Source organism: Lissotriton vulgaris, unplaced genomic scaffold (genome assembly GCF_964263255.1).
Source record: "Lissotriton vulgaris unplaced genomic scaffold, aLisVul1.2 SCAFFOLD_1728, whole genome shotgun sequence".
Lineage (NCBI taxonomy): Eukaryota > Metazoa > Chordata > Amphibia > Caudata > Salamandridae > Lissotriton > Lissotriton vulgaris.
Window position 1 is genome coordinate 75,505 of NW_028250869.1, and position 19,593 is coordinate 95,097.

At 49.8% G+C, this 19,593-nt stretch overlaps 1 protein-coding gene across 1 annotated transcript in view; it reads right to left on the minus strand.

Moving 5' to 3' along the window:
- Window positions 1–1,697: 1,697 nt before the first annotated feature.
- Window positions 1,698–19,593, minus strand: part of LOC147663098 (multidrug resistance-associated protein 1-like) — a gene marked incomplete at its 5' end in the record, with an annotated part of 456,488 nt that continues 438,592 nt past the window's right edge. The window contains one exon of the mRNA XM_086950682.1: window positions 1,698–2,195. Coding sequence (XP_086806808.1) covers window positions 2,025–2,195 — 171 coding nt within the window. The remainder of the gene's footprint in view (window positions 2,196–19,593) is intronic.

Here is a 19,593-nt window from a genome sequence, read left to right on the forward strand (position 1 = left end):
TCTCTGGGGGGCAGTCCTTTGGGAACTGTTCTCTGATAACTGCAGAGACAGACTGCTGACCCTTTCTGGGCCAGATGCTGGGTCGTATGATCTCATGAAGAGAACTTTGCGTAGTAGAACATTTTGGCTTAGAGGGTTCCGATAAGCAGCTGTGGCATGGACGCTGCAGTGCAGACAAGGGCAGACAATCCTGCCCATGAACTGGAAGTGGTCATTTGGAAATTTAATGAACTCTCTTTAATAGGGTTTGTATGACAGATAACGGATTTCCTATACATTTACTTTCTCAGGACAAAATCTCCCTTGACTGGGGAAGATAACATTCTTTATATTTGGATCTCACTAGTTTGTCAATACTTATTAAATCTGATCTATATTAAATTCAGGATGTACACTAATTATTTGCTTAAATCTAAAAGTTTTTATTTTCTATGTAAGGAACAAAAGCAGGGTCTAGGTGTACACAGCGTCAGGCCCACAACCCTACACAGGGCCGTGTAATTCTAAGGAGCCTCCAGGAGTTTAGAGGAGGCTTAACAGAGCTTTCTGGAAACAGCATGTCGTCTACAACCCTTGTTGGGCCAGCACCGTGATAATCAAGATATAGTAGTATAATACGATCATGGGTATTTTCAAGACCCTTAATAAATAGATATAGTACCATAACAGAGAGTGAAACCGAGTGTGTAGGCAAGAGGCCCACAAGAAGAGAGTAGTGATGAGCAGTCAGATAAGTGTCTAGGAGAAGACACTAAATATTTGAAAGTAGATAATACAATTCAGGTAAAAATATTCAGCAGATTCTGTTTCGTTATTTGCTGTGGTTAAATTAGGCTAATCTATGATTAACTGGCCTAGAGGTAGAATTACCTGGGAAATTACATCAATAAAAAATGAATGATAACAATTATCTTATTCCAAGGCCCCATATGATAATTGTTCATCTCTTAAGTATTCCAATCCCTTTCAGCACAGAATAAGATCGATCGGAGGACCTATGAGAATTGGTTTGGTAGCTGAGATTATTCAGAAATAGGAGAAATTAGATTGGAATATAAAAATGATATTCTATGAGGCCCAACACGTTTGCGATACAACAACTGTTATTCACCCTATTCAATACGGTCTACAAATGTTTTATATCTTGCTCTCTGAACTCTATGTACTGCATATTTTAAATGACAAAGGTCTTTACTGTAATGTAACCCGCATCAACTCATTTTATACAGTGCTCTGATACCGTGATGGTAATGTTCTTGCTTTATAAAACACTATAAATAAATAAAATAGGCACAAATGAGAAGACAAAGTACAGCAATTCAAACATTGCAAGCAAAGAGCAATGTTTGAATCAATAGAAATTGTAGCTTAGGAGAGCCCAATCAAAGGGCACCAGAGACTCCACAAAAATGAAAAGTCCTTCACTGTGCGTATCATGCACATTTTCATGTCATCTACCTGCATCTAGATATAAAGGGTTTATGGTGCTAACGATGATAAAACATAGTAAAATATTAACTATTGTTTTAGGGGGAAATGTTGAGGGAACATTGCAAAGACGGGAAGAAGACCAAAAACCATCACTGCCACAAGGTATTTTTAATGCTATCCACAAAGAAGTAGTCCTGTATTTTGCTGGAACCAGTTATTCTACATACACAAGTCAATGTGTGAAAATACTATGCAAGGCATGACTATGGGGTAGAAAGGTGGTAATCTTGACAGGAGATCAAGACTGAGGCTTAACTTCTTGGGATTATCAAGCAGGGATCATTTAGGTAAAGATAATTTGCCAACTAAACTTCATTAAAGAGGCTATGGGTATTCCAGACTAAGAATCCACAAGAGTAATAAAAATACAGTATGGGTATGCAGCTCATCACACCTCAGCACCCAAACACATAGATCTGGAAGATACAACAAATTGCCTGGATCCCATAGATCAGAGGTTCAATTCCAATTGACTAACCTACATTTAAGACCACATTTTAGCACAAAGATAACATATTGAAATAGAAGGGTCATTACCTGAGATTCTCCCCTCCTTCAGAACACTCATGATTAAGTTTGTCTGGAAGACCAGATACAAAATTCTTCAAGTGAGCCAGTTCCAAGGATGACCAAACTTCTTCGTCTGAGTATTTGTTAAAGGGATCCAGATTCATCCGCAAGGAGCCTGAAAACAACACAGGATCCTACAAAAACAAATCAAGCGGTATACATGTATCCTAGGGTAAAGGAAAAGTCTGCTGTGTGTACCATAAAAGAGTGCTCACAAGACAATACATACAACAATGACATGCCAATGTTCAAGAACAGAGCTAAATGTGTGTTTCTCCAACGAGTCCGAGACATGTAAAACAAGGTTATGCACGATGACATGCTGATTTGGTACTTTATTGTTGCTAGAACCAACTCACTTTTAATATCTGTGTAATATTAAGAAAAACAGACATTTGATAGAACTGTGAGTGACACTGTACCTACGAGAGTACATTGCTTTTTGCTGCACTGCCTAGGTGTTTGGCATCAACATTCAAAAGCCCTGCAGTTAGCGGAATGTAGATTTATCTGATAATTGCCAACATGTGAGCTTCAATCATCCCAACACCTACATTGTATTGTTGAATTAATCCTCAAACCCATCTCCTTGTTTAAGGGGGAAGATCACATTGACTGCTTTGCATTAATTTTTGTTTTGGCTGTTTGATACTACAAATGTGGCTAGTCTTATAGTCTTATTTCAATCAAAACAGTCACCTTTTGTATTAATTTAACTATAGATCAATTTAGTGACACAGATCATTAGATACTCACGGTCTGAGTTAATGAATAAGTTACTTGCCTTCGGTAACGATATATCTGTAAGAAATATTAGTAGTGATAGATTACTTACCGTACAATTACCTCCAGGCGTCAGACTGGATCCGGAAAGATTGTCAGCAGTACCCCTACGCATCAGAAGGTGGCGTCATGCAGCTCTGCGTCCGTCGTTGGCATCATGCTCGCCGAGATGACGTCGTAGCAGCTACTTAGACACCGCCTTCGTGCACTGACGTCAGTTCTGTACACAACTTTCCGCGCTAGAAACTCAGAGCCATGCAAGATACAGACCTGTGGTGCCTTGAAACTTGGGCTCTGAAAGGGATGACCTTAACCCTAGAAATCAATTCGCAGAACGGGGAGGATGAGTGGGGCGGTAAGGAATCGATCACTACTAATGTTTCTTACCGATATATTGTTACCGAAGGTAAGTAACTTGTTCATCTGAAAGAAATACATGTTGATAGATTACTTACATTAGAAAAGATACCACAGCAATACCTACCCCGGTGGTGGGTCTGTGAACCAAGATCACACCAGGAAGTCCCGGAGAACAGAAAGGCCAAATAAGTCATCTCTCCGGACTTGGCAATAGTGCTTAGTAAAAGTGTACAGATATGCCCACGTAGCTGCCTCACAGATGTCTTGTAAGGGGATATCACGTCCCAACACCATAGTGGCAGCCTTCGCCCTACGGAATGTGCGAGCAGCCCCAGCAGAGATTTCTTTTTAGCCAGAGAACAACAGGCTTTAACACCCAAGACGACCCATCGGGAGATAGTCCGCTTAAGTACAGCCCAACATTTCTTTGCACCAACAAAGAGCTGGTCATCCAACCGGAATTGTTATGTGCGGTTCAAGTAAAACGAGAGCACATGTTTTCGGTCCAGACGGTGGAGCCACTCTTCCTCTCTAGAAGGAGGCGGAAAGAAGGTGGGCAAATTGATGGTCTACCCCATGTGAAAGGCAGTGACAACCTTTAGCAGAAAGGATGGACGTCTTCTGAGCACAACCTTGTCCGGATGGACAGAAAGAAAATGAGGTTTACAAGAAAGAGCCTGGAGCTCACTCACTCTCCTGGCAGGGGTGATGACAACCAGGAAAGCAGTCTTCAAAGTCAGCAGACGAAGAGGACAGTTGTAAAGAGGCTCAAAGGGAGCGGACATTAAATATGTAAGAACCAGATTCAAGTCCCACTGTGGCATTACAAAAGGAATAGGAGAGAAAAGATAATTAATGCCTTTGAGAAATCTATTTACAACAGGGGACTTGAAAAGAGAGGGCTGATCAGGGAGCCTGAGAAAGGCCGAAATAGCAGAAAGATAGCCCTTGATAGTGCCCAGAGCAGAGCACTGCAGGGCCAACGAAACAAGGAACAGAAGAACTCCTGAAAGAGGGGCAGAAAGGAGATCCAAAGCCTTTGCTGCGCACCAGGCCACAAACTTATTCCACCTGCAGGCGTATACCAACTTAGTGAAGGGACGCCAGACTGACATCACAGACTTCAGGAGGCAAGTCAAAAGAAATCAATTGCTGCCGCTCAATCTCCACGCAAAGAGGTGGAGACAGGACAGGTTTGGGTGGAGGACTGTCCCCTGCTGTTGCGACAGAAGATCCTCCCAAAGAGGCAGTCGGATCGGGGGATCGATAGTTATACTAAGTAGCTCAGGATACCAAACACTTCGAGCCCAGTCCGGCGGCACAAGAATGACTTGGGCCCAGTTGCGCCTGATCTTCTTCAGCACTCTGGGCAGAAGTGGTATAGGCCAAAAGGCATAAAGCACAAGTTACTACTTGTGTAACGATATATCTGTAAGAGACATTAGTTAGTGATAGATTCCTTACCTTAGAATATCCCCAGGCGTCAGACTGGATCCAGAAATTTTTGCGTAGCAATACCCCTGCGCGTCGGTAGGCGTCATCCGCGTCCGTCGTCCGCGCCGGAATGGCGTCAGAGTAATTAGACGCTGCCCATGCGCGCTGACGTCAGTTCTGATACACAGCTTTTCCGCGCCAGATACGCAGAACCATGATAGAACCAACACTGGTGCCATGAAACTAGGGCCCTGAAAGGGGATGACCTTAACCCTAGATATCGGTTCGCAGAACGGGGAGGATGGGTGGGTCGGTAAGGAATCTATCACTAACTAATGTCTCTTACAGATATATCGTTACACAAGTAGTAACTTGTGCATCTGAAAGAGACGTTGGTGATAGATTCCTTACCTTAGAATATATACCCCAGCAATTCCAACCCCGGAGGAGGGTCTGCGAACCAATAATCACACCAGAAAGTCCTGGAGGACGGAACGGCCAAAGAAGCCATCCCTCCGGACTTGGCTGTCCAGGCAGTAGTGTCTTGCAAACGTGTGCAGCGAGGCCCACATAGCTGCCTGGCAAATGTCCTGCAAGGGCACTCCTCGGCCCAGGGCAGTTGTAGTCGCCGTGGCCCGAGTAGAATGAGCCCGCAATCCAGCAGGGGGCCATTGAGTAACATGCCTGGATACACAAGATGATCCACCGGGAGATGGTCCTCTTGTGCACCGACTTTCCCTTCTTAGTGCCCACGTAACCAACAAAGAGTTGGTCATCCACCCGGAACTGGCGTGCGCGATCCAGATAGTAAGAGAGCGCACGTTTTGGGTCCAGACGGTGGCACCTCTCTTCCTCTTTCAAGGGATGCAGAGGCGGAAAGAAGGTGGGTAAGGTAATGGACTGCCCGATGTGGAAGGCCGTGACAACCTTGGGCAGGAAAGAGGGTCTTGTCCGCAACACAACCTTGTCCGGATGGAAAGAGGAAAGGAGGTGTAGAAGAAAGAGCCTGGAGCTCACTCACCCTCCTGGCAGAGGTGATGGCCACCAGGAAAGCAGTCTTCAAAGTAAGAAGACGGAGAGGACAGTTATGGAGCAGCTCAAAGGGAGCACACATTAGGTAAGTAAGTACAAGATTCAAGTCCCACGGGGGCATCACGAAGGGAACAGGAGGGAACATGTGTGTGATGCCCTTCAAAAACCTATTTACAATGGGGGACTTGAATAAGGAAGGCTGATCAGGTAGCCGTAAAAAGGCGGAAAGGGCAGAAAGGTACCCCTTGAGAGTGCCCAGAGCAGAGCTCTGCTGGGCAAGAGAAAGAAGAAAGAGGAGAACCTCAGAAAAGGGGGCAGAGAGAAGCTCCACAGCCTTTGCTGTGCACCATGCCACAAATTTGTTCCACCTGCAGGCGTATACCAATTTTGTGGAGGACGCCTGGTTGCCAGAATCACGTCACAGACTTCAGGAGGTAAGTCAAATGGCCTCAACTGCCGCCGCTCAATCTCCACGCATGGAGGTGGAGGCTGGACATTTTCGGGTGGAGGAACGTCCCCTGCTGCTGCGACACAAGGTCCTCGAGAAGAGGCAGACGAATCGCGTGATCGACTGACATGCTGAGTAGCTCGTGATACTAGTATCTTCGTGCCCAGTCCGGAGCCACAAGGATGACTTGGGCCCGGTCTCGCCTGATCATCTTCAGCACTCTTGGCAGAAGTGGTATAGGCGGAAAGGCGTACAACAGACCGCAGCTCCACTCATGACGAAAAGCGTCGCCGAGCGAGTGCCGCCTTGGAAATTCCAACACGCAGAACTGATGACATTGCGTCTTCGGTGGCGAACTGCCGAAAGAGGCCTTGCACCACGTCACTGTTCAGACGCCATTCGTGATCCATCATGCACTGACGGCTGAGTTCTTCCGCCCTGGCGTTCAGGGAAACTGCCAGGCATTGAGCCAATAGGGTGACGCCCTGGTCTTCCAGCCATGTCCAGAGGCGCAGAGCCTCCTGACAGAGGGCCTACGACTCCACCCCGCCCTGTTTGTTGCAGTACTACATGGCGGTGGTGTTGTCCGTGAACACCTGCACTACACTTCCCCTGACAGAGGGAAGGAATGCTTTCAGTGCAAGCCAGATCATCCGCAGCTCCAGAGGGTTGATGTGGAGCCGGGACTCCGCCGGAGATCAGAGCCCTCTGATGTCCCTCTCCCCCATGTGGCCTCCCCATCCAAGGAGGGAAGCAACTGTCACTACTAAGTGCTCCGGTTGGGGAAGGGAGAGAGATCTGCCGCTGACCCAATCGCGGTTCGTGAGCCACCACTGCAACTGTTCGCAGCGCCCTCCGAGATCCGGACGCAGCCGGACAGGTTGCCCTGATGCTGTGCCAACTGAAACTTCAGGTCCCACTGCAGAGCCCGCATCCGCCACCGGGCGTGATGCACCAGAAGGATGCAAGAGGCCATCAGCCCCAGGAGCCGCAGCTTCAACCTGACCAAGACCTCAACCCAAACTCAGTGAGGAGAACAGCTTCTTACCAAACTGGTCGTACCTTTTGGATTCCCGATCCGGAGGGGCGGTCAGGAACGCGGTCTGCGAAGTTGAGGCCTGGATCACTAGGCTCTCAGGGGTGGGGTAAACAGACAGGAAAATGGGGTCGCCCGTTCCGATCTACAGGGAGGCCTGTAGAGGGCTTGAACCAGGAGCCCAACAGAATGTCAGTGAGGGCTTCGTTGAACGGCGAGAGAGGTTCTGAGGAGCTTGCCTGCGGGTTGAGAACTTCAGTGAGAAGGTTAGTCCTCACAACCTCGACTGGGAGCTCAAGAGCCAAGGCCTTGGCTGCCGTACTCACCACGCTGTAAGCTGTCCCCACCTCCGTAGCCACGGTAGGAGGGGAGACAAAACCAGTGTCCAGACCACTGGCCTCCCCCAGTTCGTCTGCCTAGTCCTGGCTCAACTGGCACTGCAATGCCAGAGGGTCCTCAGACCCCTCCCAATTCCCCTCGTCATCCATCTCCTGAAGGTCAGGAAGAAATGATGGAGCCGGGTCGTCGGTGAAGGGCTCACCGATCGGAGTCGAAAACGGCGCAGGTCCGATGCCGGATCCGGGCCGACACCGCCAGAGGACGGCGCCGGGGGTGACACCCTTGGTGACGACGTCAGCAGAGGGGTCGTAATGTCGACCGGCGTCATCATGGTGCCAGGCCTGGATCCAGAGGAACCCTGCGGCGTCGGGACCAAAGTCGTCGATGGGGCCGAAGCACCCGACGGCGCCGCGGCTGAAGCTGCCGGCCCGCTTGGCCTCCCAGACTGGTCCGAGGGGCCCGAATGCACCTCGGCGAGACCAGACTGAGGGAAGCGCGACCTCATGGCCATAAGGAAGGTGCTGATCTCGTCCGGCGTCGCGTTCAGCCCAGGGACCGGCGGGTATGGAGCTGGACGCGGCGCTTGCGCGGTGTTTTCCGAACCCACAGCCGCGTCGTGCGAGCGTCGGGGGAGTCTCAGGGATTTGGAATTCCTATAGCCCGACGCCCAGGACATGTTTGGGGTCAAGGGCAACAAGTTTTTATGTTATTATGTCCTTGGGACAAGTAGGCCCAACCCCCTGCAGCACAAAGCCTTTGGTTGCCAGTTTGCAGTACCAAATTATGGATCAGGGAAAAAGACTATCTGCAGTTAAGGTAATATTTTTGCCCATATGTTACTGCTGTTCAAACTTGTATTTATGGTTCATTAATTGAAAGCCTTTATTATTAGGGTGAGTGCTCTAATTAAATGTTGTAAGCGCCCACTACACTGCTGACAGTGGTTCCAGTACAATAATGTGTACACACGTTTTCAAAGTTTAGCAAAATAAAGCTATGTATAATGCTCCCGAATGCGCTCTGATTTGATGCAAATATTTGCAAAAGCCTGAATCAACATTGAGGATTCTTTGCTTTCAAAATAAAATATTCATTAAAAAAATGAAAGCAGGAAAAAAAAACATTTAGATAAACTACTGTAAAGTTTCAGGTACCCTTTTTTTGCATCATCATTTAGTAACATGTGTTGATGCATGCTAGCGTTTCCCAAAAATATTTATAACTGAAAAATCAGTGTAACCAATTTCAATAGGATTATAGGAAACAAAAACAAACAAGCACTGGCAAAGCCAGTGGGTCGGACATTAGTGGTCAGCTTTTTAGTTATGTCAATGTGTGACTTGTTTATGCATGCTTTTTGTAAAACCTTATTGGGGTGAGAGTTGCTAGGCCCTCACCATTATAACAAACATCGGCAAAAGCAAAAATAGTTTTTGGGGTCTCAAAAAGCACACACACTGCCACAGTAGTTACTGGCAATGAACAAAAATACTTTGTGTGCCGATATGCTCCTTGTGAAAGAACAGAATGCGGTCAACTCAGTGAAGCCAGCCGAAACAGAACTTTAAGAAACACAAAAGGTCATGGTCAACGCCAGACCATATTAGGGGCCCAATTATTAAATGGAGTCTCAAAAGTGCACCCAAGATACATGTCCTTGCATTAAGGGTTGTTATGCGGCTTTCGTGAATTCCCAAGAATTTAGATAAGTAGGACAATAAATAGTACTCCTAGAAAATATTTGTTAACTGCATTTTTGTATGGGCAAATATGCATGTGTAGATTTGTTCATGCGAAAATTTGAGTGTTTTCAAGTTTACTTTCCCTCCAACCACTTTTTTCCTAACCCTGGAAGAAGGTGTACGTCTACCATTGTCGGGAGTAAATTTCCAACATTTCTCTGTATGGGAATATATTAGAAAAGAGTTTTTAATACCCTTAAAACATGCAAGTTAGTAGGTTTGCACCGACTCAAAAGAGCGCTTCGACTCTGGAACTATTGCTTACCACTACCTTCAGCCCCAGTATGTAGATCTGCGGAAGCGTGGCAACTTAAGGGGATTGCAAGTATTCAAACACTACTATGGTATGAGCCTTGGCATAAACAAGGAGGCTATATCAGAACTCTTATATAATGAGATTGCGGCCATAATTTGGCACCAAGTGGGCAAGTGGATTTTGTTACAGGACAAGTAGATTTATGAAGCAACCTGCCTCATGGACAAGTAGATATTTTATTAAATTCCACACCCCTGGAGTCTATAGAGCGATGACGTCTCTTCGACTTCTTGTGCCTCGACCTACCTGAGCACTTGGAGCCCGACGAGTGGTGTCAACTCGCCGAGCTGTGATGACTGTGGCCCCACGACCGGTCCCTCGACTGGCGCGGGCCGACTGCCGGATCTCGAGGCGCTAACGGGACCGCTCACGACTAGCCTTCGACGTCAAGGCCCGGAAGTCGGGGCACAACTTGTCATCGTGGTCAGCCCAGAGGCAATAAAGGCACCGACAGTGGGTGTCGGTAACCAACTTCAGGCGATTACAGTCGTCGCAGAGTTTGAACCCGGGCATCTCTATCGGCACCGGAGTCGAGAATTGACTCGAGAAGATCCAAAATAGATTAAAAAAAGTTAGTCAAAAAGTGACTAGGAGTACTGGTCTACCCGGATCTGGGCTTGCTGTTGCGAAAAAAAGAAGTGACATTGGCGCGCAAGGGCGGAGTCTAAATACTCCGGCGACTACGAAGCAGACGACTGATGCGGAGCCGCAGACGCCTAACCACGCGCAGGGGTACTGCGACGCAAAACTTTCCGGATCCAGTCTGACGCTTGGGGATATTCTAAGGCAGTGGTCTTCAAACTTTTTGATGTCGAGACCCCCTTGTCCAACCTTTTTTGGCGTAAGGACCCCTTCTTTCAAAATTTTCTAGAAACTGGTTCTCCTCATCATCAGCATCTATCGACAACCAGAAATGCCCCCGTTAGACCTGGCATCCTTTGGCATGTTTCCCGTGTATTTTTTCCTTTGACCTTCTTATGAAATATGGTGCATTCCAGTAATTTTCCCTTCACAAATTGCTGCCTAGCACCAACGTAGCAGGATTGTTTTTGTACGGGAAGAGGCACCTTCCTTCACCAAAACAATCCTGAGGGGCGTTTTCCTATTTCTATGTGAGCTGCAGAATGCAGCACACATGGAAGATGAAAAAGCGAGGAGAACTGAAAACATTTCTGCTACTTACGCTTCCACTGGAGAGACATCCGTTTTTGGAGCTGCCCCAGGTTTACATGATTTTGTAAATAGGGGGCAGCATCAAAATATATGGGCTTTGCGTGGGAACCCCACGCAAAGCCCATGGAACACCTCCTTGATGCAGAGTACGGCAATGCTGTGACTTGCGCTGCTAAGTCCTACTCCAAAACTATGAGGCAATGCAAAGCCATGCAGGGTGACTTTGCACTGCCTCATAGATATGGTTTAGATGCTTGCGCCACCGGAGCATCAAAAAAAGTGATGCTTTGGCGATGCAAGTCTCATACATAAGCCCAAAATATTCTGTACCTTTTTTAGGTCTTCACCTTCAGGTATCTACATATGAAATAATGGACAGCGTAAATCAAAAATAAATATAAAAAAGTTATTGCTCAATGGAAAATGCACTGTAGTACATTATAACATTTCTAATAGTTAAGGCACTGCAGAGGTCTGTGTGTAACCAGAGAACCATAGAATTAAATCTTGATTGGTGCAGTGGAGAATAGTGATGTGTATTTTTTGTGGTATGAAGTCACAGCCTGTGACTGAAAGCACTGTGAATATGCAAGTCAATTTTTTATACTTGCATTACACACATGGTAAGATAGAATGCTGCAAAACATGCAAATAGTTTTAAGATAAAATGGTGCTTTCAAAATGTAAGTTTTAATAGTCCCAGAGTGTATGTAATACAGTTTTCTTTTTTTATATACCTGTCCCATCAACACCTCTTTAGGGGTACTAAGGGCTGTGTACATGCATTAAAATATAAAGCAAGAACTTCCCAGCCCAGTTGTTAACTCTGTGCACTTCTACTCAAAAAAACACACCTTCCTCTTCACAAAGAAACAGAACCGCTCCCAAGCATCCTTTCCACTTGCAGATTAACTGATTAGGCGCATTTGCCTTTCATTCAGGCAAGCAGCTGATAACGATCTCAATTAGCGATCCCGGCTGTCTTTTTGCAGGGACAAGTAAAGCTGGGGAATCTGAGACCCCCTTCCTAGAACTTCACCAACCCCTGGGGGTCGCGCCCCACAGATTGAAGACATGTGTTCTAAGGTAAGGAATCTAACACTAACCTGTTTCTTTCAGATTGTCAAGGCAGAAGTGCTTGGTAAACATGTGCAGCGAGGCCCAAGCAGCTGCCCGACAAATGTCCTGCAAGGGAAAGCCGCGTCCCAAGGCAGTAGTGGCTGCTGTTGCCCTGGTGGAATGGGCACGCAGCCCCACAGGAGTCTCTTTCTTAGCCAACGAGTAACAGGCCTTAATACAGAGAACGACCCAACGAGAGATGGCCCATTTGTGCACGGCCCAACCTCTTTTGGCGCCCACGTAGCCAACAAAGAGCTGGTCATCCTCTCGGAACAGTTGTGTAAACTTCAGATAGAACGAAGGCGCACGTTTTGGGTCCAGACGGTGAAGCCTCTCTTCCTCTTTCGAATGGCGCGGAGATAGAAAGAAGGTAGGCAAAGTTATGGTCTGCCCGATGTGGAAGGGCGTGACAAACTTTGGCAAGAAAGAAGGACGGGTCCTTATAATCACCTTGTCCGGATGAACAGAAAGGAAAGGAGATTTGGAAGAAAGAGCATGGAGCTCACTCACTCTTCTGGCAGAGGTGATAGCTACCAGATAACCATCTTGGCAGTGAGAAGACGCAAAGGACAGTTATGAAGGGACTAAAAGGAAGCGCACTTCAGATACGTCAAGACAAGGTTTAAGTCCCATTGAGGTATTCTGAACGGCACAGGAAGAAATTTGTGCATAATGCCTTTCAGAAAACTTAACAACTGGGGACTTAAAAAGAGAAGGCTGATCTAGAAGCCGTAGAAAGGCGGAGATGGCCGAAAGTTGACCTTTGATAGTGCCCAGAGCAGAGCCTTGCTGGGCCAAAGAAAGAAGGAAAGAAGGAACAGAAGAACCTCGGAAAGAGGGGCAGAAAGGGGATCCACAGCCTTCGCTGTGCACCATGCCACAAACTTGTTCCACCTGCAGGCGTATAGCGTTTTAGTGGAGGGACGCCTGGCTGCCAGAAGGACATCACAGACTTTGGGAGGAAGATCCAAGGCTTTCAACTGTCGCCGCTCAATCTCTACGCATGGAGGTGGAGGCTGGACAGGTTCGGGTGGAGAACTGTGCCCTGATGCTGCAACAGAAGATCCTCCCCGAAGAGGTAGTTGGATCGGGGGATCGATCGCCATGCTGAGTAGCTTGGGATACCAGTATCTTCATGCCCAATCCAAAGCCACAAGGGTGACTTGGGCCCGGTCGTGCCGAATCTTCTTCAGCACTCTGGGCAGAAATGGTATAGGTGTACAACAATCCGCAACTCCACTCGCGAAGAAAAGCGCTGCCGGGTAGTGTGCCGCCTTGGAAATTCCAACGCGCAGAACTGATGACATTGCGCGTTCTCTTCTGTGGCAAACAGATCTAACCAAGGCTCTCCCCACTGCAGAAAGAGACCTTGCGCCACGTCAGAGTTCAGATGCCATTCGTGATCCATCAAGCACTGGCAATTGAGTTCCTCCGCCCTGACGTTCAGAGAACCTGCCAGGTGTTGAACCACAAAGGTGATGCCTTGATGTTACAGTCATGTCCAGAGGCACAGAGACTCCTGACATAGGGTCCATGACCCCACCCGCCCTGTTTGTTGCAATACCACATGGCGGTGGTGTTGTCCGTGAACACCTGCACCACACTCCCCCGGACAGAGGGAGTGCAAGTCGGATAGCCCAAAGCTCCAAAAGGTTGATGTGGAGCTGGGATTCCGCCGGAGACCAGAGGCCTCTGATCTCCGCCTCTCCCAAGTGGCCTCCCCACTCCAGGAGGGACGCATCCGTCACCACTGTGTGCTCCGGTTGGGGAAAGGAGAGGGATCTGCCATTGACCCAATCGAGATTAGTGAGCCACCACTGCAATTGGCGTGCAGTGCCCTCCGAGATCTGGACGTGATTGGACAGGCTGCCATGATGCTGCGCCCACTGGAACTTCAGGTCCCACTGCAGAACCCACATGTGCCATCTGGCATGTTGTACTAGCAGGATGCAGGAGGCCATCAGGCCCAGGTGCCGGAGGGTCATCCTGACTGAAACCTGGGATAGAGGCAGAAAGATTGGAATCAAAGCCTGAATATCCCGGACTCGCTGCTCGGGAGGATAAACCTGAAACTGCGTCGAATCCAGAACTGCTCCAATGAAGGGGAGCTTCTGAGAGGGACTCAGGTGCACCTTCGGCACGTTGATGGAGAACCCCAGCAAATGCAGGTCGGATGGAGTCTGAAGGTTGGTGACAACTGCCTGGGGCAAACCCGCCTTCAACAACCAGTCGTCTAGGTAGGGAAGACTGACACCCCTAGCCTGCGCAGCTGAGTTGCGACCACCGCCATCACTTTCGTGAACACCCAAGGGTCGCTGGTAAGGCCGAAGGGGAGCACAGCAAACTGAAAATGCTCTTGACCTACAGTGAACTGCAAGCAACACTGGTGGGGCGGCAGGACGGGATGTGAAAATATGCGTCTTGCAACGCTACCATCCAGTCTCCAGGGTCGAGGGCAGCCAAGACCTGAGCCAGAGTCAACATCTTGAACTTGCAATGACGTTCCTGAGGTCCAAGATGAGGCGCAAGCCCCGTTTGTCCTTCTTGGGGACCAGAAAGTAGTGGGAATAATAACCATGTCCTACTTCTGGCCCAGGAACGCGCTCAATGGCCCCCTTGGCCAAGAGGGCCATAACTTTTTGTCGGAGAAGCACACAGTGATCCCCTGACATGCGGTGGAACTGAGGTGGCATGGCTGGTGGGGTTGACTCGAAGGGGCGGGAGTAACCCCTCCGGTCTAGTTGCAGAAGTGACAGAACACCAGTGGGGAAGGGGATGTCGAATCCTGCCGCCCACTGGCATGGGGTGCATCCTAAAGCTCGGACTAGGAAAGCTTTGAGGCGGATGCCGCAGGAGTGGAGGTGGACTGACCTCCACGCCCACGGCCGCGCTGAGCTTGGTTCTGCGTGAGCTTCTGACTGAATGAGCGGGCAGGGGGGCCACTTCCGTGGCACCGAAAGGAATGAAAGGTAGACGTGGCAGGGCGCATGATGGAGCGACCCAAGGACTTGTCCTTAGCCCGAGAGTCCTTAAGCTCCAGCGCACTGTCCACTTTATCGCCAAACAGTCGAGTGCCATCAAAGGGCATGTCCATGAGAGAGCTCTGGACATCTGGTGAGAACCCAGTAGATTTCACCCAGGCATGGCGACGAAGCGCCACCGTCGTAGAAATCGCTCTACCGAGAGAGTCCGTGGTGTCCAAACCACACCGAATAGCGAACTTAGCCGCATCCTTTACTTCGGCAACACCTTGGGACAGCACAGCCTGGACCTCCTCAGGAAACAGAGGCAACACTGGTGCAACTGTATCCCACACCGCATGGGATAGCGGCCCAATAGGCATGCAGTGTTCCCCGACCGCAGCCCTAAGCTAGCCGAAGAGAACAACCGCTTGCGAAACTGCTCCAGCTTCTTAGAGCCCTTATCCGGCAGAGCTGTGGGGAAAGCACTCTGGGACGTCTAAGCTTGGATGACCAGGCTCTCGGGTGTAGGATGAGAGTTCAGAAAGGCAGGGTCACCCGGTGCCAGGTGATGACGCCTACCGATGTTCTTATCCACAGGGGCCCATGTGGCTGGCCGTGATCAAGTGCCCAGTAAGATGTCGGTGAAGGCGTCATTAAATGGCAGCAGGGGCTCTGACGAAGTGGACGCAGTCTGGAGCACCTCAGTGAGAAGATTAGTTTTTAGGGCCACCGTACGGAGATCAAGGTGGAGGACCTTGTAGGAGGGTGGATACCAGACTGTGGTTACCCCCAACTTTTTGCCTGGTGTTTTGCTTGTTTTCAGACTTAGTTGACCTGGGACCCTGCTATTCAGGGCCCCGGGCCTACTGCTCTCTCTGTAAAATGGATTCCATGTACCTTAGATACATATCTAATTGGTACTGAGTCACCTTATCAGTCCCTGTACAGTGTACCTTAGGTACCCAGGGCCTACCAGGGGCTGCAGCATGTATTATGCCACCCCTGGCTGGCCATCTAAATCTGACAACTGGCTGCATGACAGCTGGGGCAAGGTGGTGTAATCACCCTTTGCTGTAGATATAGTATACCTATATCTAACCCTAAAATGGACACATATATTCCTATCAGTCACTCCTATGGCAGGCCTTATCAATCCTGAAGGCAGAGTGCTTGGAATTATGTGAGATGGTGCTCTGGCATGAGCTGAGCCCGTTTGCAGCTTGCGGCACCAAGTCCTAATAGCTGTTCCATGATAACGCGTACCACATACTCTTAAGTGCATTATAATCCTCGCGGTTATTTGCCAACTCTGGTATCGCTTTATCAAAGCATGTCGAGTAAGGTGTCATACGAATTGGAATACTAACCCCTCGCCAATTCTGGCGACGGGGTTAGCATTCCACCCTTCTAGAGGGACACGCCATGTATGTAACTGTGAACCCCGGTTAAAGTTAACTCGAGCCTCAGCATCACAAAATGGATGCTGCCACCACAGACACAAGTCTGACCTCCTGCTGCTGGGAGTCCTTCCAGCGAGGAGAGCTTGGACAAAGGGTTTCCTGTCAGGGGCGGTGCTAGCACCATCCCAGACAGGGTTTTGTGTATCCCAGGTAGGCAGGGCTGAGAGGAAGGTGACTGCAAGTGGCACCCCGGTGCTCACTGTGCATATGACGGCTTGAACCAGTTCCAGGGGCACACCAGCCCCTGAGCTGGGGAAAGTCCAGACAGGGGTGTAACCACCCCCCTTCCTGGTCCCACCCATGGGCAGGACCTAGTCGCGTGCCAGCCCCTTTCTTTAGAATAAAGGTAGGAGCGGGGACCCTTCCAAATGAGATCATCTTTGAATCCTGAAACTACTTTCCACGAAAGGAACTCTCGACTTCTTCTCAAGATTTCTCCCTTGTGACTAAGGAGTAGTCACCCTGCATCAGCAGGCACCAACTAAGTATCTTGCGTTTTGCTGCACGTTCTTCCTCCGGAACCAGACCGACCAGCACGACGAGACCTGGACTCCCTGCCATCTCTGACCTCTACCTGCCTCTACAGCACAGCTGAGAACCGTGGGTGCGACGAGACCAGAGGAACCGGCCATCATCAGAACCTGCACAACACTGATCCAGCACGACCGCTGAGGGACCCTCGAGTGGGTGCATTGGGGTAAGAGAAGCCCCAACCCCAAGCAGCACGAGCACCGAAGTCCAGCCCCCCAGCATCCACCAGATCTGCGTGGGGCCCTTTTGCTTCTGCGTTGCTTGCCACGTTGTCCGGTCACTCGCCCGTTGGCTAGTGACCCTCCAGATGACGTCCTACGTTTGTTTCACCGCTGGTTTAGCTCCTCTAGACTGGCCCTTGTCTCCTCTTGAAGGGGAACTTCCTCGGACCCTCCTGGTCCACTCCAGACGCCATTTTGTGTCGCCACGTGGGCTTGCCTTAGCCAAAGCTTGTTGCCTCCTTCAACGGATCCAGCAACGCCAGCAGCAGACATCCGACGTGGGACAGCTCGCAGACCTCCAGCCTGGTCGACATCAGCGCCCTGGTCCGTGCAGCAGCAGAATCCAGTGTCACTTCTTCACCTGGCTGAGTGACCTCATCCGGTGCCATCCTGGTGCCCACCTAATCACTGGCTAGTGATTCAGAACTTGGTCTCCTCTGCTTACAGGTATCCTTCTTCACTGATCCATCCCTGGATCAGCCCGGAACATCTTCACTGGTCGCCTGCCAGCAACTTCCACTTCAGGCTCCTGGTTCGTCAACGAGGATTCCCGACGTCACTTGAACCCTATGCAGCCGCAGCCCCTGGGCTAGGTAAACCGAGTACCACGGTGCTCCAGCGTAGGACCACTCTCTAAGTGTCTAGATCCACTTTCGTTTTTGGCCTACCTAGTCGGGTTCACCCGAGAACACTAACTTTGCATTTACTAGCCTCCATAGACTTTGTCCCGCATCCCGCGTGAGAGTGCACACTCTGCACCCGATCCCCCTAGGCCTTCTGCTCCTAACCTGAAGGTTCAGTAGTGTAGTCCTAGCGATCCTAAAGCCTCTGGATCTAGTTACTTACCTGCTACTATTTCGCATTCCACTTCCATAGTATATGGTTTGTCGTGCCCCTCGGGCATTTGTGTAAATTGTGCGACTTTTAGTATTTCTTTAAGAGGTTTTTTATTGTGCTTAGCACCCTGTCCTCATAAAGAGTCCAGGGTTGATGTGTTCTAAATAAATATCCTTTTATTTTCATAACAACTTGTGTGGTGTCCTTTCACTTGGTGTTCAAGGGGTATATGTGATGGTATAACAGCTGGCTTAACACGCCCTCTAGAGTTTAGCCTAAAGACTGCTCTTGTCTATGCTACTAGGATAGCTGGTCTATAAGGTTGACTTACAATCAATCATCAATAAGGGTCGTTTGGACTGATACATAGTGATCACTAGAATAGTGAGCACTGCATATCAGGCCAACTTCTCACAGACCTCAGCTGCCCGACGGAGCACCACTGTGTAAGACGCGCCCTCCTCCATGGTAGGCAGGGGCGAGGCAAACCCCAGGTCAGAGGAGACATCAAGGCCGCCGGCATCCTCTAACTCATCCGCCCAGTCCTGCTCAGAGTCACACTGACTAGCAAGAAGGTCCTTTGACCCCTCCCAGCCGTCCTCCGCCGCACGTGGTACAGACTGCAGCGGCAGGGACGGGGGAGGGAACAAACGGCGCCGGAAACGGAGCCGGACGGGCCGAACCGGCATAGTGTCCCAATGCTGATCCCAGATAGGGACACAAGTGTTGTGGAACCTGGGCAGGGGCGGAACACATGGCACCCACTGCAGCACCTGATGCGGAGCAGAGGGTGGGGCCGGAGCCAGCGGTGCAGGATCAGGGGGCGCCGGAGCAGCCAACGGCTTGACGGGATCCGGGTACAGGACCGCGGGGCCCGAGGGCACACAGGAGGGAGCTCGAGGCCTAAACAGGCGGTCCATGGTAGCAAGAAATTCTTGCACCGGTGCGAGAGTCGCTGAGGGAGCCGGATAAGGTGGGTAGGCCACGGGACTCCCGGGCTCCAAAGGAGCCTCAGGGGAAGAGCTCCTGCACCCCATGTCCACATCCGGGGACCGACGTGGGGATGTCTGAGAGCGACAACGCTTATTCTGCTTCTTTTTGTGTTGTTTCTTACCCGAATCCAAGGGTGAAGACAGGGAGCCTGAGGAGCGATGATGGTGGCCCACGTGCATTCTCTGGCGCGTCCCCTGGACTGTGAATGGCGCTGGGATGAGTGGACCTCAAGCAGCTTCCAACGCCGCTCCCTCAAGGCCTTCAGGGCCATGGCCGGACAGACCGTTCAGGACCGAGAGTTGTGGTTGCACTCTAGGCGGTAGAGGTAGATGTCATGGGGGTCCGCCACCGACCTATTGCGACGGAAGGCCCCACAAGACTTAAAACCAGGCATCCCTACCTGCACCAGAGTTGACTGGCAGGAGACAAAAAGTCTCAAAAGAATAGTGAAAAAGTGACAAAGGTACGTGCTCTAACCGGATCTGCGCTTACTGGCTCGGAAAAAGAAAAAACTGACGTCCGCGCACATGGCTAGCGCCTAAGTAGTCTCTGTGACGTCATCTCGGCACATATGACACCAGTGACTATGCGGAGGCGCACGACGCCACCTACTGGCGTGCAGGGGCACTACTAGCGAAAACTTTCCAGATCCAGTCTGACGCCTGGGGATAATCTAAGGTAAGGAAATCTATCACTAACGTGTCTCTTTCAATCCATTATCTGCGCAGATGAGCTGCGACCACCC